Source organism: Pelodiscus sinensis, chromosome 10, assembly GCF_049634645.1.
Source record: "Pelodiscus sinensis isolate JC-2024 chromosome 10, ASM4963464v1, whole genome shotgun sequence".
Classification (NCBI taxonomy): domain Eukaryota; kingdom Metazoa; phylum Chordata; order Testudines; family Trionychidae; genus Pelodiscus; species Pelodiscus sinensis.
The window spans coordinates 47184507-47209075 of NC_134720.1; the positions used below are offsets into that span (position 1 = coordinate 47184507).

General features: G+C 43.4%; 2 protein-coding genes across 10 annotated transcripts in view; one reads left to right on the forward strand and one right to left on the reverse strand.

The window, feature by feature from the left end:
• B3GNT5 (UDP-GlcNAc:betaGal beta-1,3-N-acetylglucosaminyltransferase 5) overlaps positions 1-18145 on the forward strand; it is a 46366-nt gene extending 28221 nt beyond the window's left edge. For 2 of the 4 annotated variants that reach the window (XM_025179196.2, XM_006138478.4), the window contains one exon: positions 13405-18145. In XM_025179196.2, coding sequence (XP_025034981.1) covers positions 13739-14875 — 1137 coding nt within the window. In that variant the 5' untranslated portion in view covers positions 13405-13738 and the 3' untranslated portion in view covers positions 14876-18145. Of the gene's footprint in view, positions 1-11508; positions 11728-11795; positions 11819-13404 lie in introns of those variants that run through there. The other 2 variants (XM_075938064.1, XM_075938065.1) reach the window with 2 other exon arrangements.
• MCF2L2 (MCF.2 cell line derived transforming sequence-like 2) overlaps positions 1-24569 on the reverse strand; it is a 316634-nt gene that overhangs the window by 137291 nt on the left and 154774 nt on the right. For all 6 annotated transcript variants that reach the window (XM_075938056.1, XM_075938058.1, XM_075938055.1 and 3 more), the window contains exon 15: positions 21285-21373. In XM_075938056.1, the coding sequence (XP_075794171.1) occupies positions 21285-21373 (89 nt within the window). The remainder of the gene's footprint in view (positions 1-21284; positions 21374-24569) is intronic.

The window sequence follows — 24569 nt, forward strand, 5'->3', positions numbered from 1 at the left end:
GAGTTCTTGCACAAGAAGCCCTGATTTCGTACATTAGAACGTCAGTGTACTTGCGCAAGAACTCGCGGCCAGTGTAGACAAGATCGCACCATTGTAGACACAGCCACAGCGAAGTATTTCTTCCAAATGGTCTTGTTCATTTTCTCCTAGGCCTGCTACTTTTGTAAGACTCCAGCCTGAGGGCTGGGAAAAGCAGAAGTGCCTGGAGCTCTGAACATGAGAAACAGCACTGTCTGGTTTTGCTTAGTTAACAGCTTAATTTTGCAAAACCTTTAATTGGCATGGTGAGAGAGGAAGTTGACACAAATCAGCTTGCATTCTCAGGACACAGCTTTGTTTTGACCTTTTTATGAAAGAGGCTGCTTTTTCACAGACAGCTGCTTTTTCACAGACTAGGAAAGGTACTGTTTCTAGAACCTTTTCACTTGCGGGGGAGTAGGAAGTTTTAATGGTTTTGGGCAGGAAATGCTGAGGAAAACTTTTCTTGCAGGAAACTAACATGAAGTAGTAACTCCGCATTTCTCCCCTCCCCCATCCAAAAAAACCCAAAACAGAAGTAGGTGAAGGCTTGTGTGAGAAGCAGTAATTTACGTCATGAGCCTTATTCTTAACAGCCCACTTCTCAGAAATGTAATCAGTGCTCAAAAGACAAGCTCTCCATGTGGACTCTTTAAAAAATGCTCTGAGGTGCAGTTCTCTCAAGTTAAGCTGTATGTGAGAGAGCCTCCTATACCACAGTATGTTTCTGAGGTCAGGAAAGCATGCTAAACCTACTGAAGCCCAATGATTTAGTGAAACAAGAATAGAAATGTAGCCGTGTTAGTCTGGTGTAGCTGAAGCAAAATACAGGACTATGTAGCACTTTAAAGACTAACAAGATGGTTTATTAGATGATGAGCTTTCGTGGGCCAGACCCACTTCCTCAGATCAAGTAGTGGAAGAAAATAGTCACAACCATATGTGACTATTTTCTTCCACTACTTGATCTGAGGAAGTGGGTCAGGCCCATGAAAGCTCATCATCTAATAAACCATCTTGTTAGTCTTTAAAGTGCTACATAGTCCTGTATTTTGCTTTAGTGAAACAAGGTAGCATATGCAAAATGAGTAGGGTTTGTGTCCCCAAAGCACTCAAATCTTATTTTGTGCTACTTTCTTAAATACAGTAATTCTTGTGTGGCCATCCAGGAATGGTGCATCCCTTCTGAGCACGCCTAGAATCTTGAATACAACTACACGCCACAAACACTAACCCAGGAACCAATCCTCATTATCAGCTCTGCCCACATACCTACTCAAGAGACCTAATCCTAGGACCTAGACACCATCAGGGGCTCATTCACCTACACATCTATTAATATATTGTGCCAGCAATGCCCCTTTGCCTTATACATGGTCCAAATCAGACCGTCTCTATATAAGATTAAATGCACATAAATCAGACATCAAGAAATGGTAACATACCAAAAAACCAGTAGGAGAACACTTCCAATTCCCAGGCACTCAGTAAAGCTGCCCTTCAACAAACAAACCAACCCTTTTAAAACAGGTTTCACAGAGAAACTGCAGAGCTGAAATTCATTTGCAAACTTGACATTATTAATCTGGGAATGGCTGACTCACTACAAAAGCAAGTTTCCTTCTCTTGGTATTCACATCACGTCATCAACTGTTGGAAGTGGGCCACATTGACACTGAGGCAGTGGGGTTAAGGCAGGTTTACTCCTACCCTGGCCCTGCACCACTCCTGAAAGCAGCTGGAATGTACAGCAGTGGCTTCATGGTGCTATGTGCTGCACCTCACCTACAGGCATTGAACCCACAGCCTCTACTGGCCACGGTTCCCCATTACTAATCAATGAGAGCTGCAGGAGTGGTGTCTGCAGGCAGGGACGGCATGTGGAGACTCCCTGCTCTGCCATAGGGCTAGTTACTCCAGCCATGACTGGTTAGGTATTTTAGAATTCACTACTAAGAGAGAAATGAAAATTATGAAACACACAGATCAGTCAGAAACCAAAAACAACACTTTACAAGCAGTAAAAGAACAACCCTCCACGTATGTGTTGGGTCGGGAGATGAGTGAAGGACAGTGTGTTTGTGAGAATAACAGATGTACACTGTGTGAGTGTGACAGAACTGCATTGCTAAGCTCTCTCCACCCCCTTCTCTATGGAGATCTGGTATAGAAGTGGGGGCCCTGCACAGCAAGCAGGAGGCTTCCAGGGGGGCAGCTCCAAGGCAGAGGGCAGGAGTAGCATGCCAATGGGGAGGAGGGGCAACTGAAATGCCAGCACTTGATAGCTTCCTGCCCAAACCAGTCAGGATCACCTGTCAGAGGCTGCAGGATCTACTGATGGATCCTGAACTACTGATTGATTGACCACTGCATTAGTGATACTTCAGGCATTTAATGACTCATACCAATGATCTGTGGATGGTTGTGCTTGCCTGTAAACCCAAACTGTGGTTGGTCCTAGAAAGAGATGTGACCTTGTCAGTGGATACTGGAATCCATTGTGAACCTGGTGGTTTTCCCATGGGGATGAGGAGTGCTGAACAAAGGGTTCCCATCCAGCAAGAAAAGTCTATTTAAGCAATGGGAAGCTGTCAGTCTTTTTTTTGTCTTCATCTGGCCTTTGAAACTGCCTGGCCCTCCTTCAGAGGATACTTGACAATGAAGAACTCTGAAGCGCTGTAGACTCAAGCCAGGGTAGAGCTCTCCATGACTTAGGTAAAGCGCTTCGAGGCTGTGTCTACACTGGGAAAGTTTCACAACAAAAGTGCTGTTGACATGCAAAAATTGCCAAAAGTGAATAACTGCTTTTCTGCCTCCCATTATCGATGTTTCATGGCCACATGGCTAGCACTCTATAGACAGAGCAAAGCAATGTGGGTAAGCATCCCACAATGCAGTGTTATGGGAAGACAGAACTGATCCCTGTGCTTGTTAGGATTCCTTTCTAGCATTGTGAGCGCTCTGTGTTGAGAAATGTCAAAGCAGCAGAGCAGTCTCTCCAGCCTTCCCCCTTGCTGCAGCAGTCTGCCTGCTGCTGTGTTTCGCCTGGAGGACAGAACAAAAACAGTCCAATGGTTTGTTCTTTGAGCTGCTTCATTTGGGGAACACTCAGAGGTTTGAAAAGGGAGGGGGGGTGTATGCCTGTAGGGCAGCAGAGATCACAAAACACTGGGCACCACCATCAGGGCAAGCATTGTGGGATACTGGTGGAAGCCAGTTCTCTAGACAAAAAAGTCCACACTGGCTCTTTGTTGACCATAAAAGGAGGGGAAAAGACAACACACATTCACAGAGGCAGAATTGGTTTGCACCAAAACTGTTTTTTCCAGACAAAACCTGTATTGTAGAGTGTACGTGCCCACTGCTTTGTCATCTAAAGGAAGTTTTTGGTGACAAAACATGCCAGTGTACACAAGGCCTGAGCTAAGAACAGATGTTTAGGGTAAGAATTTGCATGTAACAAGTTTTTGGTGGATTACATTAGCATTTTTAATTTAGTAATTTACTTTGATCTGATATCCCCCCCCCCCCCCCCACTTCTAAGCATTTAAATTCTTCTTATTTTTTTTGTACTCGATGATAAAAACACTTTTGTTTGTTATCATCATTATCAAGTCTAGTGTAAATAATGTTGCATGGGAGGTGGGGGAAGAAACCGTGATGCATGTCTCTTTCGTTAATAAAGGGGACTGACTGATCTTATAAGCTTTCTTTGTGTAACCCTTTTACACAGAGTAACATTGATTTATTTGGGGTCTTGGTCCCTTTTGGGGTTGGTTTCCTGGTTGCTGAGCCCTTCAAGAATTGAGCTGGTTTAATGTCTGTGTGGCTCTGAAGGGGAGGGGAATAATCCCAACTCTTTGCCTTGTCTGGGGGAAACGAGAGACTCTGACCCAGCAGGACAAAGTGGTGCCCCACAGAGCAGGAAAGTGGGTGTCAGTAGCATGATCAGCATATCGGGGGATAACTCCAAATGGGATTTGATTCACCCCATCAGACTTATTTATTGTTTAACTAATCCTTATAAAGTGCACCCAGGTGCTGCAGTAGAGCTCTATAAATTCCAATGCTAATCTACATCTATCTGCTAAATAAACTTTGCTAATAGCCTGATGGAGGATTTTTGTGTTAACAATGTCCCCTTTTTAAACCCCTATAAAAGTAAATCTCATGAAGGACCTACTCAAGGTAATATCTCTGATAGCAAGAGTAATGTGATTTTTTTTTTTTCTGTAATCAAGCAAGGCAAAGGTTACCTCTTTTTACAGGTAGCACTAATATTTCGGTATAACTCTCACAAGCAAAAGAAGTGGGGGGGAAAAAAGAAACTCTGAGGTGACGGGGTATAACTCTTCCTGTCTCCAGCTTTCCTCCTGTCACCCTTTCTTTCTCATAAGATTTTTATTGTGTGCGCTTTAAATCCACTCCTGCAATATCTGTTTTCAGTGTACTCATTTGTGTATTAGTATCAGTATTGGTGATTCTGTTTCTATTGCTTTGGAAGTTATTAATTAGAAACCCCAAGCTGTAACCACTCCTATGTCTGTGGATGTCTTGGTTCCTGCAAAATGGGATAGAAATTGAAGTAGTATTTTTAAGCTTCAAGGATTAAACAGAAATATCCCTTCTTATCATCTCCAACCTCAGATGTGGGTGATGGAGAGGGAAAGAGGTGGGGAGACCATGACTTTTCAATTCACGTAGCAAAAGACAAGATGTGTTCAGCATTGTCCAATATGTAAGACTAACCCTAGCCTGGTAGGATGTAATTATAAATTTACTGTAACTTAATGCGCACTCTGTCTCCAAATCAAGAAAATAATTAGAAATATAATTTGTACACAGTCTTAGCTTTTTTGTCTTTAACTATCTTTAGACTTGCTATTTAGTGGCTCTGCAGTACAGGTTGTACCTCCCTTAACCAGGACACTCTGGTCTGGCACCATCCGTGGTCCAGCGGCACCATGGATGTTCCTGGATCACAAAGCCCAGGTATAGGGAGGTTGAGCTGCGAGGCAGGAGCATAGCAAGGAGGACTGGCGACACAGCTGAGAACCCTGTGTAGGAGTGGGTGGCGCAACAGGGAGTTCTGGCCCTGTGGCTGGGCGGTAGCTGATTCTGGTCCCAGCAGCAGCCAGGGAGCTCCAGCCCCAGCAGCTATGGCTGGGCAGGCAGCAGCAGGGCTGGGCAGGCGCCCCAGCTGGGGGCCGCAGTTCAACAGCAGCCATAATGGGAGAGGCCTCCCTTGGTCTGGCAAATCCCCTTGTTTGGGACTGCTCAGGTCCTGAGGGTGCCAGATGAGGGGAATCCAAACTGTATGAAGCAGGTGGCTAATCTTAAAGTTTTTTTTTTTTGTCTCGCCTTGAAAATAGTTTCTTCCAAATATAAACTCATTTGCAGACTTTCCTGCTGAAATAATTTTTACTTTTTTCATGATTATAGCAGTCCTTATACAGAGCTCTTGATTACACAGTAATTTCATCCTAGAGTCCCTTTACAAAAATTATATACTTTTTGCTTCCAAAGGGTAATAGGCTATATATGCGTGGCAACACTTTATTTTTTTCCAGGAAACTAAAAAAAGAACCATATTGAAATTGCAGGGGGAAAATATAGTGACTGCAAAAATCAGGAATTTGATCACTTACCTCCAGCCCATATTGGCCAACATAGCTCAAGACCAAACTCTGATCCGCTACTGCACTGAGCTGCCCAACAATCTAAACTGAAGCTGTCTATTTTGTAGCAAGAGTGGTCTTGAAAATTCTACTAGCTTGAAGTAGGGATGTTAAATTTTAGATTAATCAACTAATTGAATAGTCCATGGAATTTGCATCTATCAGTCGATAAGGATGTCTCCACCTTTGAAATGTAGCAAGAGCACGTGAGACTCTTGCTACAGTTCAAAGTCTGAGGCGCCACCAGTTCCCCACTGGGCCCCAGCTCCTGCCCCCACCAAAACGGTTCTGGGAGGAACTGGCTTTTAAGCTCCCCCCGGCATCAGCTCCTGCTCTCCCTGCCCTCGTCTTGCTGCCTTCCCTCACTCCCCCGCTTGCTGCCTCTATCAGAAAGCGACTAGTCAAATCTGTAGTCGACTGTCCGATAAGCATATGCTTATTGGATAGTCCACTAGTTGCTTGCATCCCTAGCTTGAAGACTAAATTTCTCATTCATAGAAAATATGAAGTGGAAGGGTTGTCCCCTACAAGCAAAGAATAAACTCAGCCCCTCCACAGTATGTCTATCCCCCTCCTAGCATCTTGGGAACTAGGTTATGTGGAACTTCAAGGGGCAGCACCCTAAGGCTATGTCTATACTGCAGCCTTCTACAAAAGCTTACGCAAATGAAGCGTGGAATAGACTATCGCTGTGCTTCATTTGCATAATTAGCCATTTTTGCACAAAAAGGAGCCATCTACACAGCTCCTTTTTGTGCAAAAGCCTCTTGCACAAAAACAGATGCTAATTAATTATGCAAATGAAGCGTGGCAATATTCTATTCCACACTTCATTTACATAAGCTTTTGTGGAAGAAGGCTGCATATAGACGTAGCCTGGTAGGTTTAGTAGGCAAGTGCTGTTTGACCTGTTAGCTTTCTGAGAAGCATTTTTGTGTATTCATTTGCAGAGCCTCCTGACTATTGTGAGGGGGATGGAAGGGAGAAGCCTCTTTATTTTATCACTTCCCTACTACCTACTTTTTTGGAGGGAGAGGGTGATTACCTTAAGTTAATGTTCGAAGTTGAAATACGAACTTGACTTTGACAGTTCCTTGTTTTACAAGTGATCAGTTTCATCATCTTTTCAGACCTAAATAGTTACTTTCAGGCTGCGTCTTGGTAGACACTAAATTGATAAGGCAATGCAAATCGCTCAAAGGTTGTTTGAGTAACTGTTTATGAAGTCTTAAACTCTACTGGAAATGGAGATTTGGATTTCCCAGATTCACCAGAAAGCTTCTCCTAGTACATAAATTGTTCATGCAGTGACACTGAGACTGAGGTCTCTTCTGGCTCTTTACAGGCCAGATATTAAAATATTTTAACTTAATTATTAACCAATTCAGATGATTTTACTATGTTAACCAATTGTAGTTGATATACTTGATCAGTCATTTTGCTGCAAGAATAATATGTATGTACGTACAGATACTAAATATTTTCCCAGTTATACTGTTTAAATATAAAAATAACTATAGTATTTGAAAGAACAAATTCATGCTATTGTGGCTCTTTTGGGCAATTTTCATTACTTTGGCTCCTGAATAAATAAATTCAAAATAGTGGAGTGCTTATTTCAAATTTGGTAAAAGTCATTCTACAAGGCATAATGCCAAATTCGAAATAGCTATTTCGAAATAAGTGCTGTGTAGACAGTTATTTCGAAATAGGGGGCTTCCAGCCTTCCCAGGGTGCCCTGGTGGCCTCAACCAAGAACACTTCTCTCCCTTCCCCCCCCCCTTCCCCTCCACCGGAGCCCTTAAAGGGTAGACTCTGGCCACAGTGCCTGTGCCAGCTCCAAGCCTGCCAGCCCAGAGCCAGCAAGCCACTGGCAGCCAGCCCTCCACCGCTCCCCAGGAGCAGTCTGCCAGCTTATAGGAGCCAGGGCCTGGAGAAGGCGGGCGCCTTCCTGGTCCAGGGTGGAGATCAAACCTGAATAAGGTCCGGGGGGGATGCCCCCGATGTCCATGATCTCTGCAGTAGATTGAGTAATGCAGTTGTCTATGGCAGGATCGCTGCCAGCTTGGCCACCAAAGGCCACATGCGAATCCAGGAGTAGGTCTGCATTACAATCAATTTGGTCCGGTGAGAATGCCAACCCTGAGCTTCCCCTCCCCCTTCTTCCCCTTCCAGCTCCCTCCTCCCAGGTTTCCGCCTCCCCTTTCCTGCCTCCTTTCCCCAGTCTCTCCAGAGTTTCATTCCCTCCCCTTCTCTCCACCCCCTCCCCCCCCAGTTCTGGTAAGTGAAAGGACAGAGGGAGGAATGAGGTACAAGCCCCCAGTGGGGTAGAGGAGGGAGGCTCTTAGTGCTCCTCAGGGTGGAAGCTCTCCCGCAGGGCCTCCTGGATCCTGACAGCCTCCCAATGGACCTCCCGGATGGCAGCCTGCAGAAAGTGCAGCCAGGCTTGCAGCAACGTGTCCAAGAGAAGCACCGGAGTGCCCGGGGCAGCTCTGGCTCCATGTTGCAGAGTGCTGTGGTGTCCCGAGTGAGGGCAATCAGAGAACAGCAGAGACAAAATGCTTTGCTGTCCCTCATTGAGGTAGACAAGCAAGCAGGGAAACCTGAGAACTGGCTGTCTGGGGGGTCCCTTTAAGCACAGACCTCAGAGAGCCTCAGGCAGCAGCCCCACACAGTAAGTACTGACCTGGTGCCCTGCCGGAACTGGTTCAGGCTAGCCTTAAATGCAATTCAAAGTCCACTCAGTGTGGATGCATTATTTCAAAATAGCTGTTTCGAAATAACTATTTCTAACGTTATTTTGAAATGACACTGTAGTGTAGACATACCCAGAGACTTTTTAGGTCATTACACAGGAGGTTAGCAATTTCTTGAAAACACTTATCTGCTTAGTTACAGTCTCTCCCCCCCCCCTTTTTTTTCCTGGTGGAAGAGGGAAGTGGACAAAGGATTCTTACAGTACAAAAATCTAGTCTTGACATCATGACCGTGTGTGTGTGAGAGAAATATACAAGAAGTTTACGTTTTCATTCATATTATTGAGGATAGACTTAGTTGTTTCTCATCAACTGGCAACATTTTGCATACCATGCTGCAACCTTTATCAAGACAGGAACAAAAATTACTTATTGCAATTTTTACTTAAACCATTTATTTTCTGCCTTTCCCCTGAAAAGGGCTTACCTAAGAGTATTTCCTGTAGTCTCTCCCCTTCCCGCATACTCTATGCTATAAAAACTCCAAAGGGGTTAAAAATATTTATTAGAGCTCAGCGCTGGCTCAATTTTAAGCCCTAGCTCATTTTAATATCTGGATTTCAGTAACTCTCTAGCTTCTCATGTGCATTCTGCTTACACACAGAAATAAGAATAAGCCTTGCAATGGCATTCTGTTATACAGAGTTGCTGAGTTTTTAACTCAGTGGAGGTGCATTGTGTAACTTACGTATCCAAAATAAAAAGGGTTTAAACTGATGCCATAAAAAGTGCTGATTGTATTATCTATCAGACTGCTCATACAGCTGTTTTTGTTGTGCATCACAGTCTGCAAGCCTTAGTTCTAGCACTCTATGCTCTCATTTAGTAACCTGTCCTTTCCATCAGAAACTAAGCTACGGAATTGTACCAAGTTTTGTTCTAGCGAAGAGGCAAGTGACTGTCTACTGACTGTGGTGTGTTTGTCAGCTGAGGGTTTGAAAGCTAAAATGCATGTGTTGTAGGTAGTAGTGTGTGCTTACAGGAGTAGAAATAAGTCTGCATTTGTTATGTATTGTGGTTGGGCAGAGTTGTTCCTTTTTTATATTAATTTATTTAGAGCTGGTAAATTTTCATGATATGAACACATTTATCATTTGTTAGAGGGCTAGGTGGCAGTTGATTTTACCTAATGGTTATCTGTACTTGTGGTTAAAAAAACAAGAACTATATACCTCTTTTGTTTGATAGATGGTAGAGACTGCTGTATATTTCTCTCCATTTAAAAAAAAAATCATGAGGGGAGGGCAGGCAGGCTTACTATGCTATATAATTGTAATAAAGGAGTGGCATATCAGTGGCAACTACTAAATTGCTTCCAAAATTTGATCTAAAGACCTATAGGAGATGCATAATATTAAAATGAACAAAAGCTACATGTGCCTATAGAAACATGGTGGCTGCTGAATCTTTCCTAAGGGGGAATAGAATGCTTTCAGAGATAGCAACTGTTTGGACCAAAACTCCATTTCTACCAGGTCTGTAGATTGCCAGGTAACATAGGCCCCCTTATGCCTATCAGTTAGTATGATTTGGCTTGCTAGGCTTAGGAATCCATGCCAGAAGGATAGGCATAGATCTTTAATGAAGCCATGGAACAGGGTTGGACAAGGATAATGTAACAGATGCGCATTCTAACTTACAAACAAATGGTGACTTGTAGGGTGTGTCTAGACTACAGGGTTTTGTCGACAAAAGTGGACTTTTGTTGACAAAACTATACCTGCGTCCACACTGCCTTTGAGTTATGTCGACATAATGTAGACAAAACTCAGCAGTTTTGTCGACGTATGTAAACCTCATTCTACGAGGAATAACGCCTTTTGTTGACAGAGTTCTGTCGATAGAAGGCATTATTGCATCTACTTTGTCCTTTGCGTCCACACTGTTATGTTGACAAAGTGGCTTGCTTTGTCGACAGAACTGGATGTAGTCTAGATGCTCTTTGTCGACAGAAGCTTTGTCGACAGTATTTGTCGACAAAACTTCTGTCAACAAAACCCTGTAGTCTAGACGTACCCATAGAGAGGTAAACTTCTTGGTTTGTAGCTGCAAAAATTAAGAGTCCTACGACACTGAAAGACTAACATTTCTTTGGGCACAAGCTTTTGTGGGCTCACTTATGCCCAAGGAAATGTGTTAGTCTTTCAGGTGCCACAGGATTTCTTGCGGTGCCAAGCAGGAATGTAGCCACTGCCTCATCCTTTCATCAGTCCAAAAATTGTCCCCCAAAGCCACCAAACTTTCTCTCACTTATTGCAATGTCAGATGTTGCTTTCACTCAGGCTTTGTCTACACTTCAAAAGTTGAAAGCGCAGCGGCAGTAGTGATTTTAAACTGAAAGCATGGCTGCGGCACGAGTGCTGAAAGTGATCTTCCACCACTCTTACGTAAACCACCTCTCTGCAGGGAGTAGCTTTGTTGACATTTAAAAAATAATAAAATGAGGCGTCCTGTGACGCCTTAAAGACGAGCAGGTTTATTTAGGCATTAAACTTTCCATCTAAGTGGGTTTTTGCACAAGAACGTGTATGCCCAACTAAATCGGAGACTCGCTCAGGTGCCAGAGGGCTCGTTTTGACAGCTACAGGTGAACAGGGGTGCACTCTGGGGCGATGTCTACACGGCGGCGTTTTTCGGGATAGCATCCTGGAAAAACTCTGCCTCGGCCAGGGAATGTGTCCGCTTTTTCGGAGGAGTGTCTGAAAAAGCGGGTGCATTCTTTTGGCATCCCTGTGTTCCTCATTTTATGAGGCGCAAGGGATCTTCCGAAGGAGGCGGCTTTTCCCCGCTTTTGGCCCGGTGGAGACCCGCCAAATGTTGGAAAAGCCTCTTGTGGGGGGAGACCAAACCCCACAGGGCAGACACCGCCTGAGACACGGGCCCATTACAAGGCTGTGACTTGCTGTGCTGGGGTGGGGCACGTTGACAGGTCCCCCCTGAGGAGTGGGGGTGGGGCCCCCCTGAGGAGTGGGGGTGGGGGGGGGTGGGGCGGGGGCTGCCCAGCGGCAAGGAGGGGGGTTGGGCCTGCCAGGTTCAAGAGGGAGCCAAGCTACTGGGGCAGGGCGCTGAGGGGACCCTGCATGGCGCGGGCTGGGGCGCGGCTGACCCCTCAGTGGGAGCTTCCCCCCCCCCCTCCGGAAACGCTGCCCCCTGTGCTGAGGCAGGGGGCGACGGCACCGGAAGCGCCCCTGGCTGCCCAAAGAGCCCCTGGCAGCGGCGCTGAGGAGCCCCCGCAGGACGGGGCGGAGGCTGTGGCCGAGCGTCCGGCTTGGCGGGCAAGTGCAGCGCGAGCCGCCTCAGAGCGCGCCCCCCCCCTCCTTTTTTTTTTTCCCGCGCCCGAGGGGAGACGTGGCCGCCCTGAGAGAGGTGGGGGGGGGGGGGGCGTCTCCTCAGCGCGGGACCCCTCCGCTCTTTTCCTCAGCTAAAGCCTGCAGGAGCTGGGGGGGCTCAGCGCGGGGGGTTGTCGCCGGCCCCTGCCTGCTGCCGCCCACAGCCTCGGGGCGGGAGTGGGGCAGGCGAGTCCCTCGCGCCCCGCTGTGGGGGGGGGGGGGTCTTTTTTAACCCCCCCCCGTGGGTGGGACGCCTTGGCTGTGTGGGCGTGCGGGGGCCGCCCTGCAGGCGGGATCCAGGGGTGCGCTGTGCATGTGGATGGTGGGGGGGGGTAGCTATCAGCGCTCCCCCCCCCCCCCCAATCGTTGCTAGTCTTAACATGACTGAATCTTTCTGCCTTCTGTTGTCCCTCTGTTGTTAAATTGCTGGGAGTGAAGGATGAGAAATCTTTCCCTGCGCCCACAGGAACCTCCTCCACAAACCCTTTCGTGTCGCCACTTTTACCCCAAAGAACTGGTATGGGGTCACAACCTCTCTGCGCCTCGTGCACTGGGGTCGCTTCACTGATCTTCGCTTTAAACACAAGAAGTCTTTAATAAAAAAACAAACACACCTGCATTGTGTATTAAAATCCAGGTTTTAAATCCCCCCCCCCCCACACACTTCTGTATTTGACACTACCATTAACAGCAGTTTTGCTGTTTTCCCCTGAAGTCCAATGGGTTTTTTATTTTCTTAAGAACAGTGAGGAGGTTGGGGAGAGCTAAGAATGAGGTATACATACTTAAGCAATACACTCCGCTTCCAGTGTCTGGAAGATTACCTAAATGTACCAGTATCGGCGGGGTAGATGTGTATGTTCTGTATCTGCAAAAGCAATGAGTTCTGTGGGCACCATAGACACTAAGGCTATGTCTACACTGGTAGCTTCTTGCACAAGAACTCTTTTGAGGAAGAGTTCTTGTGCAAAAAATTTCCACAAGAGCGTGTCCACACTGCCATGTGCTTTTGCGCAAGAGCATCCATGGCAGTGTGGACACTCTTGTGCAAGAACGCTTTGATGGCCATTTTAACCGTAGGGGCTTCTTGCGCAAGAAATTCATGATGCCTGTCTAAACTGACCTCTTGTGGTAGAGCTCTTGTGCAAGAGGGCTTATTCCTCGTGCGGAGAGGAATGACTCTTCCGGAAGAAGCCCTGTTTTACAATGCTATACTGTAAATTTAAATTTACTTGCGCAAGAACGCTTGTGCAGTGTAGTCAGCAGGCAAGTTTTTGCACAAGAACAGCTGTTCTTGCACAAGAAGCTGCCAGTGTAGACATAGCCTAATAGGTTTACTGTGCAAAAGAACCATTGTGAAGGGGGGTTTTGCCCATGAAAGCTTATGTCCAAGTAAATATATTGATCTTCAAGCTAAGGGGCCACAGGGCTCCTTGTACATTTTTGAGGTGAGGAATGTTTTTTTTACTTTCTCTAGACTTTTCCTTCTTATGATTGTTGAATGTATGTAGAGGGTGTTTCTCCCTGCTCTAGTAGTACACAAAGACATAGTATTGCTTTTGAGGCTAATATATAGATAGCTCCTTTCTAAACTCGTTCTCCTTTTTCCCATCTTTTTGATAGATGCAAAACACCTCTCTGAAGCACGGAAGTATGTAGACAACTTCAGTTTGGAAGCTTATCGTTTTTCAGCTCAAGATGGTGCAGCAGAAAAAATCTGTTCTTCGGGTGTCCTTTAAGTATTTCTGCACTCCTTCACTCATAACAAAATGGCTTTTAAAATCCGATAACTTGTGAAATCTGTGCACAAAGCTGAGATTACAAGGATACTGTACAAGAGGCAATATGCATTCCAATGGACATCTCTTGTGAACAGGAGACTCTGTTGTCAAATGAAAACAACACCCTAAAAGCACTGATCCGTAACTGGAACAAGTATTAAAGGAACTGCATCAGAATGTTTGTTAGTGCCAGAAAAGGCAGAAAATGCCAGTTTGTGCAGATACTTGCCACATGTTTTGTACTGTCTCTCATGATTTTCTGGACACCGCTTGATAATCATATTGTGAGCCATATGAAGTCCTATTCGTACAGATACCTCATAAATAGCTACACATTTGTGAATAATAGCCTGTCCATAAACAGGGACAACTTAGACAGGGTAGCAAGCTACCGATACTTGATCAACCATAAGGAGAAATGTCAGCAGCAAGAGGTTCTCCTTCTATTGTTTGTAAAGACTTCTCCAGAAAACCGGCATCGGCGAGATGCAATTCGACAAACCTGGGGTAATGAAAAATATGTACATTCTCATCTTAATGCCAACATTAAAACTGTTTTTGCTTTAGGACAACCAGCAGATCGTATGCAGGGAGTACAGATGCAAAGAAATCTTCTAATGGAAAACCAGAAATACAATGATTTGATCCAACAAGACTTCTTGGATACTTTTCACAATCTTACCCTTAAGTTACTTTTGCAGTTTGGATGGGTGAATGCATACTGCCCTCATGCCAAGTTCATTATGTCTGCAGATGATGATATTTTTATTCACATGCCAAATCTTGTTGCATATCTCCAAAGGCTAGTGGAAATTGGTGTTCAGGATCTCTGGATTGGGCGTGTCCATCGTGGTGCTCCTCCCGTGAGAGATAAGACTAGCAAATACTATGTTCCATATGAAATGTATCAATGGCCTTCTTACCCTGACTACACAGCTGGAGCCGCATATGTAATATCAAGTGATGTAGCAGCTAAAGTATATGCAGCTTCACAGACTCTTAATACAAGTCTTTATATAGATGATGTATTCATGGGTCTCTGTGCCAATAAAATGGGAATTGTTCCACAATATCATGTATTCTTTTCTGGGGAAGGAAAGGCTCCATATCATCCCTGCATTTATGACAAAATGATAACCTCTCATGGACATGTAGAAGACCTTCATCACCTTTGGAAGCAGGCAACAGATCCAAAAGTTAAAAACTTTTCCTCTGGATTTTGGGGTAGAACATATTGCAGAATAGTTAATATTATGCTTCTTTGCAAACTGCACTATGAGGACACATATCCCTGTTCAGCTGCATTTTCCTAATACTTGAATATCTGCATAGAGATTCATTGAGCCAAAATGGAGTGACAACTTTTAACTGGTATCCATAATACAGATAAAATAAACAGAAGAGGTAAGATTAAAATGTGAATGGCGTTACGTCCCAAATTATTCTGCTCAGGAACTTTACCAGAATAATACTCGCTGGCTGTATTAATTTCCACATACTGAAGCCTGTATTTTTATACTCCTTTTCAAGGGATTTGAATAGTTATTACTGACTTCATTTTTTTAGATACTGAAAAGTATTTGAACTTGAGAGTACAGAATTTGTCAGTTAGCCTTGTTAGTTGTATCCAGTTGAAAACCAGTGTGTAAATTAAGGCACATCATTTCAAGGAAATGGCTTGCCACTTAAACTTCCAAAGTAGCACTTCCCAAACAAAAGGAAATAATACTTCTGATACCATGAGTAAAAAGGTATAGTGGCAATTTTAAGAGGTAAACTAATCAAATGGTTACCATTTTTCTGAATACAGGTCAACAAAATGACTCTAAAAATCAAAATAATCCACAAATGGTGCTAGAGGTGAAAGCTTGCTAAAATGTTTTGTTCTCTTGAGGTCATGTAAGTCTTGCACAACATTTGGGCGAGGGGGAAATGGCATTCACACTGTCCTGCTAACTTGTGCTTTTGGGTAATATGAGCTCTATTTTAGAATAGGAGTTTGTGGGAAGGGACACTGATCACTTATGCAACACTATTTCAACAACAGCAAACCTTCAAAAATTAAGTAATTAAAATTTTTAAATCTGAACACATTTTCTGAAGTAATATTTTTAAACACTACAATCAGATCTTAGTAGACTAAGAGCACATGTATTGAAATATGGCCTTCTAGTTGTAACTTCCCAAAATATTTATTTGCCTAGTTAATAATTTTAAAGTGAGAAGGCAGGTTAAACTTCTCCATTTAACAATGTAGTTCAGATTATTTTTTAAAAATGAAGCCAAATTTGTGCAAACTTGAGTGCAAACAAAGGAAGAGTCAAGGATCTTGAAAGTAAGGGTAGAATGCACAAAAGTGATAGGATAAAAATATTGATAGTAATGTTAAAATGCAACATTTTTAAAAATTACAAAATCATCTAAATTGTCCTCTCAATCTAATTGGTTTCATGCACAGATCTTTGTCTAATGGCCATGTGAAGAAGTCCATGTCAAAATAGATTTGGTTGAAGAGAAAGATACAGATTTTCTATTTCTAGTTTCCATTTACTTGTGCCTCTTCAACATGAGCAAATAGCTAAACTTCCAATTTACAAAGGCTAGTCATAGGTGAAATCAAGACTCTGGCCACCACCATTACTTGTAATCTGATAGTTATGAGCTATGTCCAACACCTCTAAAGCACATGTTTGGAAGAAGTATTCAGTTGTTGTTGTTAGTCTGGTTCTAACACTGTTTCCTGTACTTTGTGGACAAGTGTGTTACTTTATTTATATGTATGTATATATAAAAAAACCAACCCCAAACTACCAGGAGTAGCCAAAGCCATGGTAGCTGTTTGGATACTGCTAGATGTGTGTATAAGTTGTGTTTGTCTCAATTTTGAGAGCTGTTCGACATTGATGTGAGTTCCAGCGTGAACAAGGTCATAAAATCACTTCAGAATGGTTAAATTCATATCTTCACCCACTGGGATTTAGCAGCAAAAATGCAAAGGCTGGGGGGGGGAGGGGGGAGAAAAAGTCTGCCACTTTTAGTGGAGCGTTGTCATGTTCTAGGAGACTGGCTACTTGTTTTATGAGAGAATGTCCACCTTTTTTCCTAAATTTCCCATCGACACCTCCAATACTGTAAATGAGTATATGGGAACACTAAAGTAGATCAGTCACCTGTATTTAACTCTAGTGGCGTCTAAACTTTGCTGATTTTTTTAAAATGCAGTCATCTGGATGCATCCTCTTTGTTTAAGCTAACCTGCACTCTATCGCAACCATCTGTAGGGCTGCACCAGTGGTAGGAGGGGAAAAAAGTCAAGACCCAGGAGTGAACTGTTCTTAGATGGTTATTAGAGCATGATTGATATTTGCCACTTACTTCCAGCTGAAATAAGAGCTCAATATCTACTGAGTAATCATATAAACTTTAAGTGTTTCTCCAGAATGAAAGTGTAAGAGAACCAGTGGATTGGCTATTGTAGGATCCAGGTGTTGACTATACACAGAAACCAACAAGTGAAACTTAGTCTATTACCATTAATGCAAAAGCAATGGTTGAAAAATGATAAATTAATGTTCTAATTCTGCAGCTCTAAAATTATTACAGCAAAACAAATAGTTAGTCCAGGCTCTAATTAGAAAACAGGTTTATTTACTGTAATCAGAAAACTAGTTTTGCTTTATGATGGCAAAATAACTAAAATTACAAAGTTGTAGATCTAAATTCCTGAGAAACTTTAAAACTACATCACACTGTGGAAACACTTCTTATAACTGATGGAAATTTTGATTGCACTAGCCACTTTGAATTGACAGTAACCTGTGGCAGAAATGGCATAACAAATCCCAGTTAGCATAAAATAGTTAAAATGTAGTATACAATTAAGGTCCTAATCCTGTAAGCAAATTTCAGTGCATAATTTGACTTGTGTAAGTAAAATTAAACATATTATTAAGTCTTTGCAGGATTGGGCTCTGTTACCATCTATAACTTGTAATTTTATATAAAATCTGAATTTGCCATTGTATGAAAAGATCAATGTCTCTTGACTATTGAAATGCTTTTGTTTACAGCAGGTCTGTTTTATTGGGAATATTCCTTATCTTAAAGGACTTCGATGTTTGTAATTTGTTGGTTTATTTTTGCTGCAGTTTGAGAGAATGTTTATAAACTTGAAGAAAATATGATGGCACTCTTTTCAAAGAATAGAGAAGCTAGAAAATTTCTTAACCTTTGGCTCTAAACATTGACTTAATGTGTATTCCATTTAGGGTTTTGTTTTGTTTTTTTGAGAGAGGGGGAGGAATGTCAGTGCTCCAATGCTGGGCTGTCCATGTTTTTTCACGACTTAAAACATTCAGCAGCCTGAATGGTCGCTTCTCAATTAGCAGTTTTGACACTATTGCACAAAATGTTTAATGCTGAAATTTTGTTTTTACCTTTGTTGAGTTTGCATCAAGTTTCCTTTGATATTACTAACTTTTATACAAATAAATATTTATTCTTGGAACTCTTTGCTCAATCACAAGACAATTGTTTTGTAAGACTTTGTTTTGAATAAACAGTGTTTGTGTATTTTTTTTAAACTGGTAAGCCTTTTTGCCTTTCAGAATTGCACGTCTTGTACCTGACATCCTTCATTTCAGTGCTTCAGAATTCAAATTTTAAGACATTGATGTTCAGTGGTGGGGAGCTTGCGTCCTGCAGGCTGCCTGCAGCCTACTAGCGCTATGTCTACACTCTTCCATTTAAAAAAAAAAAGAGGCAAAGCAAACGAAGTGCTCATTTGCATTTTCTCATGCTTCATTTGCATAATATTGTCCAATGCTTTTTGCGTGAGGTTTTTGCGCAAAAACAAGCGGTGTGGACATGTCCGTTTTTTGCGCAAAAAGGGTTTTTTGCACAAAAGAGACACATCCACACCGCTTATTTTTGCGCAAAAACCTCTTGTGCAAAAAGCATCGGAAGAGATTAGCATTTTCTTATGCTTCATTTGCATTGCCTCTTCTGCAAAAAAAAACAAACAAACAAACAAAACACCTAGCCTAGGCTTCCACCTCTGGACCCCACACCTCTTGCCTGAAAGCAAACACAAATCACTATTAGTGGCATTCAAGCTCTGGGAGGGAGGGTAAGGAGCAGGTATGGAATGCGAATCAGTGGCTTCGTGGCACTCCGAAAGTGGTGGAGGAAGTGGGATGAATAGGACGTAGGGCTCCAGGACACACAAGAATGGAGATGGGGTGCATTGGTGGCAGGTAGAACCCCTGTGGACTGCAGGCTGCCCACCAGTGGTCATGTGGTATACTGAAAGGAAGGAGGGCCACTCATGTTGCCCATCGCTGGTTTAGTCATTTTATGGAAGATCTGAACTTCAAATTAATGTTGGAGGGAGAGGGTTCGTTTTGGTTGGCTTGGACTACTCTCTTTAATGCCACCTTTTAAACTTCTCCTGTTCTGTGTGTCATCTCTTTTATGGATCACTAAAGAATTTTTTTTGCTCACTCCTGAGGTCCCATGTTTCCTGTTAATCTATAACAGGAAAAACAGGATTTTTTTTAGTATGACATGCTTTCTGTTTTGCTAAACTGACAGTGCAGTTGACAGCATTTTGTACATAAACACCTTTTTTTTTTTTCCCCCCCATTTTAACCTTTTAGGTGTTGCAATCAACCGTGTTGTCTACACTAGAGGTTTTTCCGCAAAAACTTGCAGAGCATCCACATCTCAAGTGTGTTTTTGTGTTTTTCTGCGTGGAATAACTCCTTTTTGCACAAGAGATCTTGTGCAAAAAGATGTGTGTGAATGGGGAACAGGGCTTTTTTGCGCAAAAAGAGAATTAAAAAAAAAGCACAGGTACCCTGGTGGTCATAGGTCATAACCAGGACCTTGAATGTGGCCGGAAACATACCAGAAGCAACTACCAGAAAACTGGTGTAATGTGCTCTGTATAAGGAGTATTAGCAAGAACTTGAAGAGCCATTGAAGTTTCTGAAGACACTTCAAAGGCAGCCCCACATAGAGCACATTGCAGGGTCCAATTGGGATGTGACAAAAGCATGAACCACCATGGCCAGGTCATTCTTACTCAGGAATGGTTGCAGCTGATGGGTCAGCTGAAGCTGCCCAAAAGCACTCCTGGCCACAGAGGAAATCTGGTTCTCAAATGCTAAAAAGGGGTCCAGGAAGACCCCCAAGCTGTGCACCTGTTCCTTCAGGGCCAGGTCTGCCCCTTCATCCAGGATTAAATTCTGGATTATCGTGGTCTTGTGGGATACCAACCTGGCATTCAGCAACAGCACCATCAGGCCTGATGGCCAGTTGTTAAGGTTCCCAGGGTCATTGAGGCTGGGAGCAGGACTGGAATGAGGAATAGCACATAACCATCTAAACCTCATTCCCTTCAGCTGGCCCATCCTGAACCCACTGCTATATCTCCCCCACCTGTCACAGTTCTCACTATGCCATCTGAATCCTCCCCATTTGCCACCCCACCCATGTCACGACACAATAATGGGGGAGAGGGACCTACAACACCCCTCTTCCTTGACCTGCAGTGTGGGTAGGTATAGGGAACCTTGTCTCACCAAGAATCCTCCCTGCTTGCACCAGGCACTGAATAGACCACCACATGAACAACAAATGTACTGGTCTCACCAGCGCAAACAAAAAACATCAAATTATACTACACACACAAGTGTGCATGCATGCACACACAAATCACCACCACAATGTAATATACACCCTTGCCCTCAGTCTTCCCTGAAGGGCCACCCCAAATGGCAACCCCCTTTTGGCTCACCCCTTCAGGGCACACCCTCCACTGCAGTAGCCTTCTGGGTTTAAGCCTGCCCTGGCTATGCCTGCAGGCAATACCTGCAGCTGAATGTTCTTAGTCTTAAAGGGGGCAGGCCTCTTACCCAGGAAGTGGTGCAGTAGCAGCAGCAGGGCAGAGGCCTTTCTTCAAGGGGAGGCTGAGAGAGATGTTGGTCCTTGCTCCCACCCCTCACTCCTCTACCAGTCTATCCACCTGTCACTTCAGACACTGCTTGCTTCTGTGGCTAACTGCTGAGCACATCCTTCCACATCATGGAATTTAATGAAATTCATTCTATTAATTCACACAGACCTAAATAGTTTTGTTTTTTCTGTAAATATGGTTTGTGCTCAGGATCATGCACTCAGACTTAATTCCAAGTTTATTTCACAAGTCTTCCTAAAAGCTAAAGGTCAGATGACAGCAAACCAGCACCATATGCACTGAAGATACTAAAAAGCCCACATACCTTCAACAATTGCTGGATCACACACAATCGTCTCTTGCTAAGGAGTTATTTAAATCCAGGATTCTTCAAAATGTTTATATACAAGCTTCTTATTGGTGAATATGCAAGTTCATTCTTAGTTAAGACCACAAGTGTCATTTTATATAAACAATGGTCCTAATTTTAGAAGTAACTGTATCAAATGCAAAATAAGTTCCTTATTCATAAAAATACACCCTCGGTCCTGCCTTGGTTTTGGTGACTTCTTGGGCAGAATCCCAAATGTTTTTAATAGGGTGGGTGATTGAGTGACTCTCCTAATGAGTGACAAATCTAGTCTTAGAGAAAACAAGTATCATTTGTGGTTATGTTATTTTGAGGCACTGGATAAAAAACCCATCTTGTATTAAGGCAAAAAGAAGTTACTTCTGTAACCAATAAGACTCATCTGCATTCTTACCTTCTCCTAGTGCAAAGATTCTCCTCACTTTCACTCATCACCAGGACTCTGCTGGACCCACCTTGACTGGCTTCATGCATCACTTCAATCTGAATTAAAAATAAATCAATTTTAAAAAACTAAATAGCTGCAGTTTGATTGAAGGCTCACCTTACAGTTTAAAAAAAAGGCTTTATTTGATTCTTTCTTTTAGTAAAGCAAGTGGCAACATATATATTCAATACTACTTTGAATCCAATAATTAATATAATGAACTTTTTATTTAAAGCTAATATCTTACATTTTAATGATAATATATATCATGTATTTTGGCTCCAAATTGTTCCATTTATCTTAGTGTGTAGAAAACAGCTCTTAACACCAGAGTCATTCTTGGCTACTTACAAAGATTTTATAATCTTCATTCTTAGCTCATAACATATGAGATCTATGTTCGTATATAAGGAGCAACTCTTCATACTTACCTGCCTTGAATAGGAGTATCACAAACTTAATTCCATATTTTATGGTCACTTAGCATGTTCAGGCATGGTGGGGTTTCTTTCTCTCTTTTTTTTCTTTCCTAAATATTCCCTTACTTTAAATAAATGCAGTTTAAGCATGTCTTCATATTTCCAAACTTTACATACAATTCAATACAGTAAATGCCAGAGAACTGTGGGGTTTTCTTGTTCTTTTTGGAACTTTTAAGAATTGTTTTGCCTTTCTTTTCAATATGATGCTATTTCGCAGGCTTCTAACACCTTGGATTTATAAAACAGTAAAGGGTGGATACTGAAACTATCCAGTGCCTAAGCACTGCACTGTGAATGATTTTGTGGTGTATATAAACACTATGAAGTAGCTTTTATACAGTGCAGATAAATATCAAAATACTTTCTACCCAGCTACATAAATGGCCTGCAAATTCTCCCATCAGCTTCAGTGGAAGTCTGGCGTTCTTTGCCCTTTTCTGGTTTTGAAGACATGAGCCAAATCGTGCTTACTCTCAAAAGTAATAGTTAAAATCCAGATATTTAGATGTATTGTTATATGGGTATAAAAACAAAGAATCAAAATCATGCTATCTGTATATGATGGTCTGAGACCTTGTTCTTGATAACATAAGGCTTTTGATTTAAGCAGCAAGAGCATTCATAAACTGGGAAACACGCAGTCAGGTCTTTGCACGTTCCGAACCAGCTATGTTGAAATAAGTCAATTTGGGGCTGTTACAAAGGCTATCCGATCTATCTCCTCCAGATAAAGGGAAGAGTCTAGAAGACTTAAAGGAAACTTAGGTTGATAGCTTTCTGTCTGGCAGGGCCCCACACTTATCAATAGTGAGGGTTGTGAAATCCTCGTTTGTTTATTGCTTCATTATACAGGCAGTCCCCGGGTTACGTACAAGATAGGGACTGTAGGTTTGTTCTTAAGTTGAATTTGTATGTAAGTCGGAACTGGTACATATTGTAGGGGAAACTCTAGACAAACATTTCTCCAGAGCTCAGTTCTATTCTCCCACACCTCACTTCCCTCAGTCCTTTATTCTCAAGCTGAGGTGTCTGCTGAGAAAAGCTGCTCTGCGTCTCCCTGGTCTGCTGTGGGGGGCGCTAGCTTCGCGTCTCCCTGGTCTGCTGGGGGGAAGCAGCTAGTGCGGGGTTGTCTCACCCCGTTTGTAAGTAGGGATACGATGTAAGTCGGATCCATGTAACCCGGGGACTGCCTGTATTCCCCATCTCTCTATTGTTTATCTGTATGATTTCTGTCGGGTTCTTTGTTTCTGTCTCCTATATAATTAATTTTTCTGGGTGTAAACCAATTAAGGTGGCAGGATAAAACTGGCTATATAATCATATTGCAACAGGTTAAGATTGTTTTGTTAAATTTCAGTAGAATGATTGGTTAAGGTATAGCTGAAAGTTTTACTGTATACATTGCGGAGAGACAATAAGTGGGTGAAGGGAAAAAGAAAGGAATTGGATTCACACTTGCAGGAAGCTAACCCCAATAAACATTGAACTGTTTGCATCTCGGGACTTTGGGTATTGCTATTCTCTGTTCATGTGAGAAGGACCAGGGAAGTGGGAGGGTGAAGGGATAAGCCCTCTAACATCTTGGTATGTGCTCTGCCTGGTTATTGGTTGAATAATGAGCCCCTTGGCCCCACAAGAGGCCATTAGGCCTCACTTGCAAAGGTGTGCTGCTCACAGAGAGAGATCTCAACAAGGAACTCCCTGAAGAGCACAAGGCCCAAAGTGGAGGGCTGCAACTAATTGTATTTTGAGATAACTTGGCTTGAATAAAGCATCCCAGCAAGGGAATTTAGTTGTATTCTCTTTGTGACCCTATGGAATTCATAAGCGCCTCTGAGAGAAGAGTAACCTGTACTGGCCAGCAGGGGATGCTATTGGCAGGGGGGGGGGGGGGGGGGGGGGGAGGAAGGCACACTTCATGTTAAATAGACTGGAGGCATGGGTGGTAAGTTCTATGGGCCTGTAGTGCCCAGGTACCAGGAATAATCCTGGCTTGGGACCAAGCTCCACCAGAGTTTGGGGACCCAGTCTCTCCCTCAGCCCCATCTGCTGCCCCTGTGAGACTTAAAACACGCCCCCACCAGTGCAGCAGGGCTAGAGTGGCTTCTTGCTGCTTGCTCCGCTTTGCTTCTGGCACACCCATGTCCCTGAGGCATGTGGGGGGACTCCGTGTGCTGCTCCTGTCTCAAGCGCTCCTGCGCTAATGGGAAGCTGCAGGGACTGTGCCTGAAGGCAGCAATGCATGGAGACCCCCGCTGCCCCTCACCAAAGAGCTGCTGCCAGAGGGGGTGCCCCAGGTAAATGCTATATTCCTATCCTCTTCTTCCACATCCTCTCTCAGAGACCTGCATCCCCCATCCTGCCCCCAAATTCCCTCCCACAGCCTGCACCCTGCCATCCCTCCTGTTCCCCAATCACCTGCCCCAGCCTAGAGCTGGCACCTAGCACCCTGAATGGGTGGCAGGAAAGGAGGGTGGAAGAGAGAAGAGAAAATCGAGGTAAGCAGACTCTTTTTATAGGCTGCAAGAGTAAATTCCATAGTGATGGGGTACCTGTAAAAATATACATAGCCTATTAACAATAACAGAATAAGACATGGTGCCTGCCCTGAAGAGCTATCTTACTAGTTGTGAGAAGACAGGACAGCTGGTCAGGTACGGGCACGTTTGGGAAGCCTACTACAGGAATGATGAAGTGGATGGTAAAAAGCTACTCAGAGGGGACCATGTACCTAGCAAGCAAAACATGGGCTGCCTTAGGCTGTGTCCAG